The 14,009-nt window shown below is 34.7% G+C and overlaps 1 protein-coding gene across 3 annotated transcripts; it reads left to right on the forward strand.

Annotated features, from left to right (window-relative positions):
- The first annotated feature begins 97 nt into the window (after positions 1–97).
- LOC112451563 (15-hydroxyprostaglandin dehydrogenase [NAD(+)]-like) lies at positions 98–10,488 on the forward strand. 3 transcript variants are annotated; one of them, XM_025011216.1, is made up of 7 exons: positions 98–203; positions 6,022–6,151; positions 6,985–7,108; positions 7,252–7,358; positions 7,643–7,816; positions 8,089–8,243; positions 8,497–10,488. In XM_025011216.1, the coding sequence occupies exons 1-7, from the start codon at positions 196–198 to the stop codon at positions 8,609–8,611; spliced, it is 813 nt and encodes a 270-aa protein (XP_024866984.1). In that variant the 5' UTR covers positions 98–195; the 3' UTR covers positions 8,612–10,488. The 3 variants fall into 3 exon arrangements, with proteins under 3 accessions (XP_024866984.1, XP_024866987.1, XP_024866985.1); XM_025011219.1 differs by lacking the exon at positions 98–203 and adding an exon at positions 1,071–1,149; XM_025011217.1 differs by lacking the exon at positions 98–203 and adding an exon at positions 4,126–4,337.
- Positions 10,489–14,009: the final 3,521 nt, after the last annotated feature.

Consider the following 14,009-nt stretch of genomic DNA (forward strand, 5'->3'; position numbering starts at 1 on the left):
GGAAGAATCCACTGTTTTCGTTTGGCGATCTTCGACCTCTCGATCTGTGTGACGTGCAACTCGTCGGGGCCTCTTCTCGCGCGAGATTCCTTATCCGTGGTGACAACATTGTGAATGTCTTCATTCTCTAATAGCGTAAATTTAGAGCTCAGTGGCATTCAAGAAAATTTGTAATGTCCCTCAAGAGATCAGTGAATGAAATCGTAAGTTTAACTTTGTATATATTTTTATAAAAAATAAGGGCTATTTGAAAATAAAACTTAATAAGACGTTGTAAACGAGATACTGTGCAATATATTGTGCTCAATGTATCAACTTTTAACCATATCATGTGATATGTTTTGAGCAAACAATCATAACAATTAAGGGAATGAATGATATAAATGGCATATCGGTTCCAAGGACATGATTGCATAAAGAACAAAATTCCACAGTGAAATTACAGTGATGTGATTAATCAACGACCGTGATTAACCAACAACTGTAATCTAGAAAGGCCATCTAGTGCAGTGCATTGAGTTTATTAACAAGAAAATCTTGCTCAAAAATTCTGATTTAAATGTAATTCTGCATTCGCAGCAATAAATAAATACATCTGTAAATTTTTAATTAGGTTTAAAAAAATAACGGTGAATCACTCTTTATAAGTAGACACACTCTCTCTCTTTCTCTCTCTCTTTCTCTTTCTCTCTCTCTCTCTCTCCCCCTCTTCCTCCTCCTCCCTCCCTCCCTCCCTCCCTCCCTCTCTCCCTTTCCCTTTCCCTCTCCCTCTCCCTCCTTCCCCCCCCCTCTCTCTCTCTCTCTCCCCCTCCCTTCCTCCCTCCCCCTCCCCCCCTCTCTCTCTCGCCATATATTATTCAAATCTTCTCGGTGTAGCGGTATATAATTGCGTACATTTACGATACTAATTATGACCTAAAATATCTATAGTATTTGAACTTTAATTATTAAAACGTTTCGTATTATTTAAATTCAGGCGGAATTGATAGTATACAACAGTTACAGACCCCGGCACCTCTTCGGGCTCTTCGGCTTCTCCATATTTTGTGGGCTGTTTGGGCGCCGGTGAGGCAATTGTTCCTCGACCCCTCCTGGCAATTTAGCCGAAACCGAAGGGAATCCTTGCCGTGAGGCAGGCAATTATTGCAGGTAAACCTGTCAAGGAGAAAGTAACTTCTAAGTACACAAGTAAGCGAGAAAACATAATTGAAATCTTTTCGTAGTTTGTTGGTAAAATAAAAAAGAATTATTTACCTTGATGCCTCCAGTACACATATTAAGAAATGTCAAGATTGTTTTGCACAAGGAAAAGATTATTTGTACAAACTCAAATATATCCTCTAGGTGTTTCGTATAATGCAGCAAAATTTAGAAAGATTTCTGTTGAAATTAGAAAAGTGATGAGAAGCAATACGTTACGAGTCACGTTAATACTAAGAAATCCTGCATAGATATATACTGAATCGATTTTTTTTGTCACCAATTATTGCTAAACAAGTCAAAATAATAGAAGCTCCAAGTTCTGAAGACATAGTAGGGGAGCGCAGATATTTATGTTTGTCACGTGTACTTGTCACATATCAGAGTCCTAGCTTTTTTATTATGTTCTCTTATATGTTCTATCTGCTACAGACTCTTGTTGCCGTTTATCTTCTTCCTGCTCAATTCTAGTAAATTGTGGAAGATTCCTGGGTGAAAAAATATATTTAAAAAATATATAATATATTAATTATATAAGGTTGCAATATTAACTTACACTCCTACCACAGTCAGTACATGTTACAAATGGTTCTTTTATGAAACCATTCTTCATTTCCTGGAACTGTTTCTTTTTTATGGTACTACTGCCGCAGCAGTACCTCAGTTTCCGCATTATTCCGTCTATTTTTTTTCAAATGATTTCTTTTGCCAGTGCCGGATTAACAGTAAGGCTGAGTAGGCTAGAGCCTTAGGCCCTAAATTTTTTTCGGCCCTTTGATTCCCGGAAGAAATGAAAGAAAAAATTATAAACGACTTATCCCAGTAAAATAGGTCCAAAATGTCTACAAATTTTTTTCGGCATCCACTTATCGCTGGTCAATTCTTAGTAAGGAAATGCCCAAGGAAATTTCAATGCCTAAGAGGCAGTCAGATACTCGATGGAGCGCTAACGCTGAAGCTGTTAAAGCTGTTTTGATAGGATACAATCATGTCCTTGCAAGTTTAACTAAACTGGAGTCTGAATCTACTAAAAAACCAGAAACCAAAACAGCTGCGAAAAACCTGGCAGTTTTCGTAAAATTACTGGAAACCAGAATATTGTTGCACGTTTGGAATGAAATTCTTCAACCTTTTGATAGAGTAAACAAACAACTGCAATATGAAGAAAGATTGTAATATATAGTAAAATTATTTATTTCCACATTTACGTTACATCATTCCTACATAATTTTAATTGTAGTGATTTTTAGATTTTGATTATGTTTTTGTATTTTTCTGTATGTGTTGATAAAATTTTACATCAATTAATATTTAATGTTAACTTCTTATGATTTTACTTGGTATTTGTATACATACTTTTTGTATGTAGAAAAGATATCTTGAATTAATTTAAAGTTATTCTAACTCTTTGTTAGGAATTGCGTGGTGTTTCAATAGATACGTCATTTTTTTATGATATAATTATATAAAATTGTGTTACATAATGTTACATAATTTATTTTTTAATTATTTTATTTATATATTGATTATTTAGTTAAAATTGATTAAACACGTATAACTTTAATCAATAATATAATTCTTGAAGGATACTAAATATCGATGTTATCAACTCAATCGAACTTTATGACATATTTATGATGAATGTAAAGAATATATGTTTACATGACATATGGCAATTTTACAAAAACAGATAAAATAATTATTATTCTATTATTGTTCTATTTACCCTTTCTATATGTACACAAAGTTATATTAAAATTAAAATTTTCTTAATGATATTCTTTTGTCAACGAATTGATACCTTACTTTTTTAATCTAAAAATATATCTGTGTTAAACACATTAAATACATTGCAAAATACGTATGTATTTTATTCAAAAGAAATAATAATTTTCGCCTAATTTGATCGATTAATTTATTCGATCAGTAATTTTTCATGTAACGATTCATTAAACCGTATAAAATAGAACAGCTTATTAAATCGTAATATTGTAATATCGGTATTAAATAAAATAAAAATTTAGTATCAGTTCAAGATTTCAGTATTCGACGAACAATTATTTGCATCTGATACATTGTACCGATAAGTATTATCTTGAATAACTTAATAAGTATGTTAATGCGACAGTACCTCAAGAAGCATGTTAATACATAATGTTTTGTGCATTGCATCTGAAATTTAAAATAAAGAAGAAATGTTTATTTTAAGGTTTTCTTTTTTTACGTAGGAGGATGTATCAAAGTGGATTGCGTAACTTAAAAAACAAAACGTAACACACGTAAATATTTATCAACTTATTTTTGTGCCACATCCTTTGCAATATATAATTATTACAGCATTGATCATAATTTTACGTGACAATTTTCTAACACGCAAGTTTAACAGTTCTAGTCTTAGACACAAAACTCGGAATTTTTTATCCTAACAAAATACACAGGTATACATATTGTCTAAAATTTGTTCTAATTATTAATGGAATTTTTAAGGAAAATTTGTTTTAATTTTTAAAGGAACTTTTAAAGGAATCCAAAATGAATAAACGTAATAACGCAACAGTTATAAAATCAATACGTATAAATTAAATATTAAGCGCGAGAGGACATATATATATTTTCGCCCCTTAAATCAAGCAAATTTCGCGCTGTAAGTCCAATCTTTCAAGAAAAGGACTTTCGAACTTTCGCTTTCGGGGCGCGGTTGCCTTTTCGGCGACGATTCTAAAAATAAAAGGGGCTACGGGACCGACGGCGAAGGCCGCCGGATAGTCTACCGAGGGATCGCAAATGTACATACGTACACGGCATTTACGCACGTGCGTGAAGGGCACGCACCGGCCGCGGCCGGCGCAACGTCGCGCACACCCGCATGGCACGCAGACGCGCCAATCAATATCGGACTATACCGGGTGTGCACTCCGACCGTCACGACCGTCAGTCAGCCAGTACACCATCAGCCACCAACCACACCTTCCCGGGGTTGCTTCGACGCCGTCGATTCTTTTTTTAACGGAGAAGAGACGCGACGTCTGGACCGCTGCAGCACTGTCCCGAGTAACCGCGGATTGCTAACTTCCGACTTGCCCAGCTTCGTTGCACCCCTGTAGCAAAACGTCGGCACAGGTGGAGAAATCGAAAAGGTACTCGGAAAAGAGAACGAGTCAGTGAACTTAATCCCGACGATGGACGGAGGGAGAGAATCAAACGACGTATAACAAGCAAATTTTTACTGTGAGCGTACGAGGGGGATGTTTAATGGTGTATCGGAATTCAGACGTGTCGAATTCAAAAAATTTTGTAATATCGGGGTGAAAAGTGTGAATTGCACTAAATTATTGATCGTTTATCGGTATCTCGCTGCCTCGCTGATGCCGACGTGCTATGTGACAGGTGGAAGAATGGTGCACTCGTCGCGTGAGTGCCCCTCCGAATTCCTTGGAATACACGGGGATGAATTAATCTCTTGTGGAACGAAGAGTTGAGAATTATTGTTAAAAAAGCACAGACGCGCGCGGTTAAATGTGAAGAAATTCGAATTTCAGATTTTAATGAAAAACCATTTCCACTTTCTCTTGTGTCCTCTTAGAATGATGATATGTATCTTTAGTTACATGATCAATTGCGCGAAGTGATAAAGTAATTAATAATGCATTGGACTTTCTGTTATGTTCGGAAGGACCGTTATCAAACTGTGCGTTCTACGAAAGGATCATCTCTCACGGTGTATTTTGCACCACCGAGCGTTTCATTGCCGTTATCAAACTGTGCGTTCTGCGAAAAGATCTGCTCTTACGGCGTATTTTGCAGAAAATACAAATGATACGAAAAAAAAATCAAAGTTATGAAAGTTACAACAAGTACACAAAAGAACAAAAAGAAAAGGCAATCGATGAAGTCAATCAAGGAGGCTCTGTTCAAATCGTAGCAACAAAATATAACATAAAACCAAAAACGCTTTATGACTTAGTAAACAAGAAAAGAAAATAGTGTTTTCCCATTGTCGACTGTGAAATAAATCATGGACCCCTTCGGACTTCTAAGCAAGTTTTTTAAAAATGCGTTTCTATTCCGTTTTTACTCAGTTAACAATATCAAGATTATACTCGTTTACTCATCTTCCGACTAAAGACCGTTTGTACATTGATTGCGACTTTATAACATTGTTACCGTAATTATTTGGATGTAGAAATGTACGATTCGTGACTATTTAATGTAATTAAGTTTGGCTGATGAAGGCACGGTGTTGCCGAAACGTCCCCATTTTAATATTGTTAATAGTACATAATTTTAATTTTCAGCATCCTTGCTGCTCGTTATTGGCCGTTAACCTTGTCTTTTTATAATAATGCATTGTAAAAAATTAACCATCGCATTGTGCGAAGAATAGAATAGAAGAAAAAGAATAAAAAAGATGACAGCGTATATAGATCGGCTATTTTTTACTTTTGGTTCTCTCCTCGTATACGAGAGTTCTCTTCCGAAAAGTATATGAATAAGCACAGGGTGTAAATGTCAAGGTTAAATAAACAAGCTGAAAAATTTAGTAGGGTTTCTGGGGTGTTAATTCTGACAAAGTATATAGCAATTAAAATAACGGAAATGTCCGTGGCTATATTAATAAACATTTATATTGTTAAGTTAAAACGTGTTTGTATTTATGTACAATTTTATGCGAATATTTTCGTCCAAATTCTTCAATTTACTTTAATAGGCACACTTTAAATGAGCACAGTTCTTTTCGCAATATTATGATCCTTCTATTAGTTATAAACATTATTCAAACATACTCGGATATTATTCTATTGTCAAATTTTCTATTTGCAGATATAACTATACGGGAGAAGATAAAAATCTAAGGAAAATGGAAATAAAAGGGCGAGTTGCCCTAATAACAGGAGCCGCATCCGGCATCGGTAAAGCGTATGCCATCGAACTATTGAATCAGGGTGCCAAGGTACATTATAATTTAGAAAGAAAAAAACGTTTATTTAACAATTCTTTATAGCTTTGTATATTTGTTGCATTGTTAAAATATTTCTCCTTTCCAAAGAAAATAATAATGATACCACTATTCGATTTTCCGAACAACGAAAAAATTAAAATTGTTTCGATTTTACGAGTTGGAATTTCACGCAAAACAAACATTTCAAAGATTCTTCCACGCGCGTTTTCTTTCATAACAACCGATTTATATTTAGACTTCTTTCAGACAGAGAAAAAACTTGCCGCGTCCTCGAGCTTTTAGGAAAGAAATCGTCATCATTAATATCAGCGACGAATATATAGTTACATGATCACACTCATTATATATCTTAAAATATTTATTGGAATGGTCGTATTCTCTTATATATTATACAGTATTACATTTTAATCGATACTTTTACTGATGATAAATGTACTTTTTCTGCTTTTATAAAATCTCCGTTTAATTTTCCAACAGCGTCGACAAATCTCCTGCACTGAGAAAAAAAATATTTATTTAGATGTGGCTGCCAATAGCTTATTTACTTAATATAATACATATATTTATTTAGAATTAGATATTTTTACTTAATTTAAATAAAAATAATTCTAAATAAATGTGTATTATATTAAGTGAATAAGCTATTGGCAGCCACACACCTAAATAAATATTTTTTTTGTCTAAATATTTTTTTCTCAGTGCATATAAACATTTTAATTTAAATTAATCCATAAATATACAAAAAATAATGTCTTTTGAATAATTTTTACAGTATATAGTTGATGATAAAATTTATTTAAAAAACAATATTTGATTGTATACAGGTGACTATATGCGATATAAACACCGAAGAAGGAGAGAAACTGGTGGAAACATTAGCCGCAAAACACGGCAAAGATCGCGTAATCTTCTCGCAGTGCGACGTCACGGATTATCCACAATTCGAAGGTATGATAACTCGCGATTTCTGATCCTAATCTATCATCGATTTATTTCTATCCGCATAAGTGACTAACGCATATATACATATGTATATCGTTTTCATTTGTGATGCAATTATAATTTAGCATACGATGCAATTCAATTTGCAGAATCGTTTCAGACAACGATCGCGGAATTCGGTCATATTGATATCGTTATCAACAATGCTGGTATCATGAATGACCGGTTTTGGGAGCTTGAAGTAGACATTAATCTCGTAAGAAAATATCCAATAAATTCCTTGCAATGTGCTCTTGCATGTTTCATATCCAATATAATTTGCAAAAATTAATCTTTGATGCGTTAAAAAATTTATGACAATTTTTCATTTCCTCGTTTTTTGATGTCTTATTTATTTTTAATTAATTAAGGCGATATCTCATAGCGTATTTCTATGTTTGTGCTTCTTTATTAAATGCAAAATGTATCGTAAAGTAATATTTTCTTATATTCATGACACATGTGTAGCAAAAATTGATGTCTCCGCAAATATAATTATAGAATGGAATAATACGCGGCACTTTGCTTGCTCAACGATTTATGGGTACCGATAGGGGTGGCCAGGGTGGAGTCGTCATTAATACTGGCAGCAACACTAGCATTAACCCTTACGTCAGCGTGCCAATTTATTCCGCGACGAAAGCAGCTATTGTCAGCTTCACTAGAGCTTTTGGGGTAAGAAGTCCCCTTTTATTTCTCGATTTTATGCTATTGATAGTAACTCAGAATAATAGATAAGTATGAGTCATCAATTTTTCAATTGGTTTTAATTATTTACAGAAATTAAAGAAAACACTTATAAAAAAATTTACGTTTACAGATTTAGAAAATAGAATTTAATAACTTATCATTTAAACATTTCTCTCACTAAATTTGATACAGATCGTATTATTCTCTTATATAAAGAAGATAGATGTATACTAATTTTCTTCTTAATTCTTGCAAAGGATCAATATCACGTAGATTTGACGGGCGTTAAGGTGATGGCACTTTGTCCGGGTGCCACAGATACCAAATTGGTACGTGACGTCAACAGAAAGCTTCTTTTGGCTCGATACGAAGATGCCTGGCAAAAGGATATAGTTTCGTCAATTCCTCAAAGGTATGAGACTTAACATAATTTCCACGTAACTGTAAAAATAAATAACTGTTATAATTATTTCTTAATTACATGAATAATAATAAGCAATTGGTATTTCCGAGTTCCCTGGCATCGTTTCAGATGTCCAGAGCATCAACCTCAAAATTAAAAACTTCTACAACGAGACTTTTATGTATCTAATTTATCCAAACGTAGAGATGTAGAATAAAATTAGCACGTAAGAACAACTTAAAAAAAACACCCGATACCGCAGGACGGAACACGTGGCGAAGGCGTTGGTGCACGTGCTGAGCACCGGCAAGAGCGGAAGCGTGTGGATGGTGGAGAAGGACCAGCCGCCGCACGAGATCAGCTTTACGAAGCACTAAGAGGGTCCCGCGAGCGTGTGCAATGATTCTTCCTCGCTTCGCTGCATATATCTATGCCGTACCGCACAATTAACTGTAATTTGTATCGAGGTATATATCCCGTCGCGCGCCGTCAAAAAGGCGGAAACGCGAGTGAAACGTATATAGCTATTCGTACTTTCGTACCAAAATATTTGGAAGACCAATGCGTTTTTTATTCTCTTTTAACAATAATTTTTTTAATGCATGATTCTTAAAGTTTTAATCATCCACTTCCGACTTTTGATAGAAGGCGATTTTTTTTATACGTTTCATACCACCGCGCCATAACGGAAACCCGCGAAACCAGAATGCGGCGAGTCCTCGGATTCGATAATTACGCGATAGATATAGTCGCAATATTTAACAAAAAAAAAAGTAAAAAGAGCTGCCGTACGATCGACGCGGGATACGCGTCGCGACGGTGGGAACATTTATTGCCAAAAAGAAAACAATGTAAAACAATGTAAAAAAAAACAACGGCTTTCGCTTCCGTCCCGCATCCGCGTTGCGAGTTCGCGTCGGTTTTTGCACAGGCCTCAACAACCATCAACAACGCTTGTCAGCCATGAATTTTCGCGCTCGAGGGAAATTCTCCGGAGAGATTTCTGGGCGTTGTGCGGACACCTGTATGTTGCACCGACGAAAATTGTAACGCAACGACATTTAGATCCTGCCGCATTCCGTGACCGTCGCGTGACTTACTCCATTTTTCCAACGCGATAAAATATAGACGATTTTTTAACGCCATTCCGTTTAATAACGCTACATGTAATGTAATCGCGTTTCATCAGGTCAAATATAATAGAGACACACACTTGGTATTTATTGCTTGTACGAGGAAGAAGGGGGAAGAGCGTATGAAAGAGATAGAATGAAAGAAATAAGAATTTATTTTCGCGCCCTCGAAGCGTACAAAAAAGAAGGGAGAAAGATTACATATACGTTTCTTATAATGACTAATGCAAGTAACTCTGTGGATCGACAAAAGCTACCCTTCATGAAATTTCGCAAATCTATTAATTACATATTAAACAAGAAATAAAATAATTCATTTAATTAAAACAAAAGTAAAATATAATAAGTTAATTAAAAGCAAGTGTAAAACACGATCAGATATAATTTTCGTACTAAACATATCTGCGAATTAAGATAAATGTTATTAAAAATATTAGAGTAACCGGACTGATAGAGTTAGCTCGTCTTACAAAAATATGTTGTTTGAATAAATTAACTTAATTATTAAAGAGAATGGACAATCTAAAATTTTAAGAGCTTGATCACAAAAATTGAGAATTTTATTTGTGCCAATTTTCACTTCGAAGTTCGATGACACGAGATGTTCCGAGAGTTATCTGCATCAGTCACCTGTAACCGCGAATGCGGCGATTAAACTGAATTCCGTCGGACGATTACTTCACAAATGAAGCTATATATCTAATCGTGTCCATAATTTTTCTACAGTATTTTGAGGGAGACAAAAATATTAGAGACGGTGTAGCGAGATAGAGTTAGAATCTGTAGCCTAAGTGCAAGCACAACACTCTTAAACGTGATCACGTTTTTTCGATATTAGGTATTAGGAATATCACGGGGCAATTTGTTCGATGTGCAATTGCATTCAATTGCACATATGCATATGTGCAAAGCTCGGATCGGTACATCGGTCAGATGTCCAGCTAGTTAGTGAGTTTTGTTTTCGGATAATATCGCCCGTTCGAGTAATCCTTTATTGTAGTTTTCCATCGGTGAAACGATCAGTGGCGATTTCGTTTTTGTTATGCGTTACATGATATGTACGTTGCTAATCTCGCCAATAAAATGCATTGCCTTTTAATAAAATCAATGGACCAGCGCGATTTCTCTCTCTCTCTCTCTCTCTCTCTCTCTCTTTTTCTCTCTCTCTTTCTCCCCCTCCCTCTCTCCCTCCCTCCCTCGCTCCCTTTCTCTCTCCCTCTCTTGAAGATAAATGATGAACATGATGCCTTAAGTACGGAATGTCCGACATTTAGAAGAACACTTGAGGAGGAAAAAAGAGAACTGGCTGGGAAACTACTAAGTAGCAACTGCAGACAAAAATTGAGTCAATTTTGTATACCAACGCGCAAAGTTTAATGGCACATAAGGAGGAGATACAACATCAAGTTATGAAGAGAATAAATCCTGCAATCTTGGCGCTGTCGGAAACTAGGCTGATAGCAGACATAGAAGACAGTGAAGTGTATGTACCAGGCTACAACATAGTAAGATGCGATGCTGAAAACAGAAATACAGGAGGAGTAATTTTATACATAAGAAGTGACATAAAGCATGAGGTAATGTTAACGAAGAAAATAGTTTTAAATTGTTGGTGCGCAGTAATTGAAGTACGAGAAAATTTGTATAAAGGTATGGTAATTGTAGTTTATCATTCACCGAGTGCGTCGGATGGTGATTTTATAAAATTTCTGGAGGACATAATGGAAACATTGGTAATTAAAGGAGAATGTATGGTGGTATAGGAGACTTTAATATAGATTTAATGATAGATTCGTTTTATGCAAGAAAATTGCAAACAACAATGTTAAGCTTAGGAATGAAACAATATGTTAATAGTCCAACAACAGTTACAAAAGACAGTCAAACAACTATAGATTTAGTTTTCGCGAATAGTGAAGTAAAAGTAGAAGTAAATAAAAAACCTAAAATAACAGATCACGCGTGGTTGAAAGTTGACTTTAGTGTAAGTAAATCGAGTCATAAATATAGAGAATTTATTGGTAGGGATTATAGTAAATTTAATGTAAACGATTTTCTTAGTTTAATAGTAGAAGGGAAATGTAAGCAAATAATAGAGCTAGATATAAATAAGAAAGCAGATAAATTTGTTGAGAAGATGGTTAGTGCATTAGATATTATAGCGCCTAAGAAAAAGTTTAGAATTCTGAAAATATGGGAAGGGAAAAAGTGGTATTCAGATGAAATTAGAATGGCAGCAGATAGAAAGGATGAGGCTCACGGTAGAGCAATAAGCACAGGTATTATAAGGAGCAGGACTGGGGATATTTCAAGAATGAAAGAAATGCAGTAGTAAAACTTATCAGAGCAAAAAGGAAGGAATATTATGAGAATGTGGTAGATAATAATAGGAAGAATCCTACAAAGATGTGAAAAACTTTGAAAGAATTAATTAAGGGTAAGCAAAGGGGTTCAGAGAACATCGGTAATGTAGATTTTGAAATATTAGAAGACATGGAAGAGAATGCAATATAGCTGATAAACTCCTAACGAATTTGACATAGAATTACCATTGGAAAACCATCACGAAAAATGGTTTCATAATCTGTCTAATGCCAGCATTCCGAAGGGTGTCATTTCGTTACTACAATTGGGCGACCGTTTTAATATGCCTGTCAATAAAAAAAATATAAAAAAAGTAGTGGTTGAGTTCATTAAACACATTGAAAAGAATTTATTGCATTTTAAAGAATACAAAAAGGAAGTTTCCCATTCTATTAGAAATCAATCTATTCGTATTGTTAACAATCCTTACAAAAACTATTCAATGTAATTCGATAGACAGAACGTTGCTAAGTTGGTGGAAAGAGACAAATAAATTCGCGAGAGAACACCCGAATATTTTCTTCACACGAGCGGATAAAGGCAATGTCACCATAGCCCTGAACAGAGATGACTACATTTAAAAAATGAAGGAAATTCTGTCTGACCCGGAAACGTACACTGTGGTCAAAAAAGATCCTTTGAGGAGGATAACCAACGACCTAAGAGATTTACTCGTGAGATGGAAGAAGAAGAAATTTATTTCGGAACAGGAATACAGGGCCCTATATTATTATTATGCAACACGTGCATGGAAAGTGCCCCATTACGCACGCTACGCGTGCGTGATAGACCACTTTCCAGGCACTTGCAACATAAAATAGGGAGTGTAAGCCGCGTGTAAAGATGAAAATTCCCGGGTGCGGAGTTTACGCACGAGCCGAAGGCGAGTGCGGTAACTGCACCCGGGAATTTTCATCTTACCTCACTTGTTACACAAATAACTATTATATCACACGTGCGTGGAAAGTGGCCCATTACGCGCGCGCCATCTGTGTGACAAATAGCCAATTCCATACACGAGTCAAAACAGTGCGGTAATGTAACATTACCGCACTGTTTCTTCGAAACTGTGCGGTAATGTAAACATTACAGAGTTATAGTAGTAGGGGAGCTAGCTCCACTTTTTCGTGATTATTTTGGTACTTATGAAACTTTTTGTGGTGATTCATAATGTTATTCAATGATCAAAGCTCCGGGGACTGACAAAAAAGTAGGTCGCTTTGGGTGGTACAGCCACCCACTTGTGCAAAAAAAAATTTTTTTTTAAGTCATTTCGGTATGTTAGTCATTTTGCACCATAATTCTTTGATATATTCTATGACTATTAGCATAATTGACTGACAAAAAAGCGGGTCGCTTGTGGGTGGTAGAGCCGGCCAAGAATGTTATTTTTTAAAAAATTATTTTGGTATGTCAGTCATTTTGCACCATAATTTTTTGATATATTCTATGACTATTAGGATAATTGACTAACAAAAAAATGGGTCGCTTGTAAGTGGTAGGGCCGCCCAAAAGAGAAAAAAAAAGAAAATAAAGTAGTCAAACAATCATATCATGATTATTAAATAATGTTACAGAATCGAGTAACGACCTTTCTGAGGATGAAGATGACCTAAATGATTGTAACAAATACGATGAAGAAGAAGAAGATTCCTAGTTTTTTTTATTTATTTTTTATGATGATGATTCAATGCTATTTTTCATTACTTTTTCTGTTTTTATTATATAATAAATGACCGTAAAAAAAGATATTGGCTTCAGTTTGCGATGTACTTTTAATTATTTATTTGAGTAATGAAAAGACAATAAGAATTAAAATGAGTCCTGATGAATTTATAATATTTTATCATAAAATATTGTAAATTCCATAGTTTGTGACTTATAAATTTTTTCCTTCTTTAAATTTACCATTGATGGTCCTCAGGACTCATTTAGTTCTTATTGTCTTTTCATTACTCAAATAAATAATTAAAAGTACATCGTAAACTGAAGTCAAAATCTTTTTTTACGGTCATTTATTATGTAATCAAAACAGAAAAAGTAATAAAAAATAGCATTAAATCATCATCATAAAAAATAAATAAAAAAGACTAAAAATCTTTTTCTTCTTTTTCTTCATCGTATTTGTCACAATCATTTAGGTCATCTTCATCCTCAGAAAAGTTGTCACTCGATTCTGTAACATTATTTAAAAATCATGATACGATTGTTTGACTACTGATTCATAACGTAACAACGTAACGTAAACATTTTTGGACGGTCCTACCACTCACAAGCG

This window comes from Temnothorax curvispinosus, unplaced genomic scaffold, assembly GCF_003070985.1.
Source record: "Temnothorax curvispinosus isolate PA1 unplaced genomic scaffold, ASM307098v1 QBEX01002370.1, whole genome shotgun sequence".
In the NCBI taxonomy this organism is placed as follows: Eukaryota; Metazoa; Arthropoda; class Insecta; order Hymenoptera; family Formicidae; genus Temnothorax; species Temnothorax curvispinosus.

What these genes read in the sequence shown, in the direction of transcription:
- LOC112451563 (XM_025011216.1), top strand. An exon ending in GGATTATCCACAATTCGAAG is followed by an intron (nt 7,109 to 7,251) that starts GTATGATAACTC and finishes TTCAATTTGCAG; the next exon opens with AATCGTTTCAGACAACGATC. An exon ending in GTTTCGTCAATTCCTCAAAG is followed by an intron (nt 8,244 to 8,496) that starts GTATGAGACTTA and finishes CCGATACCGCAG; the next exon opens with GACGGAACACGTGGCGAAGG.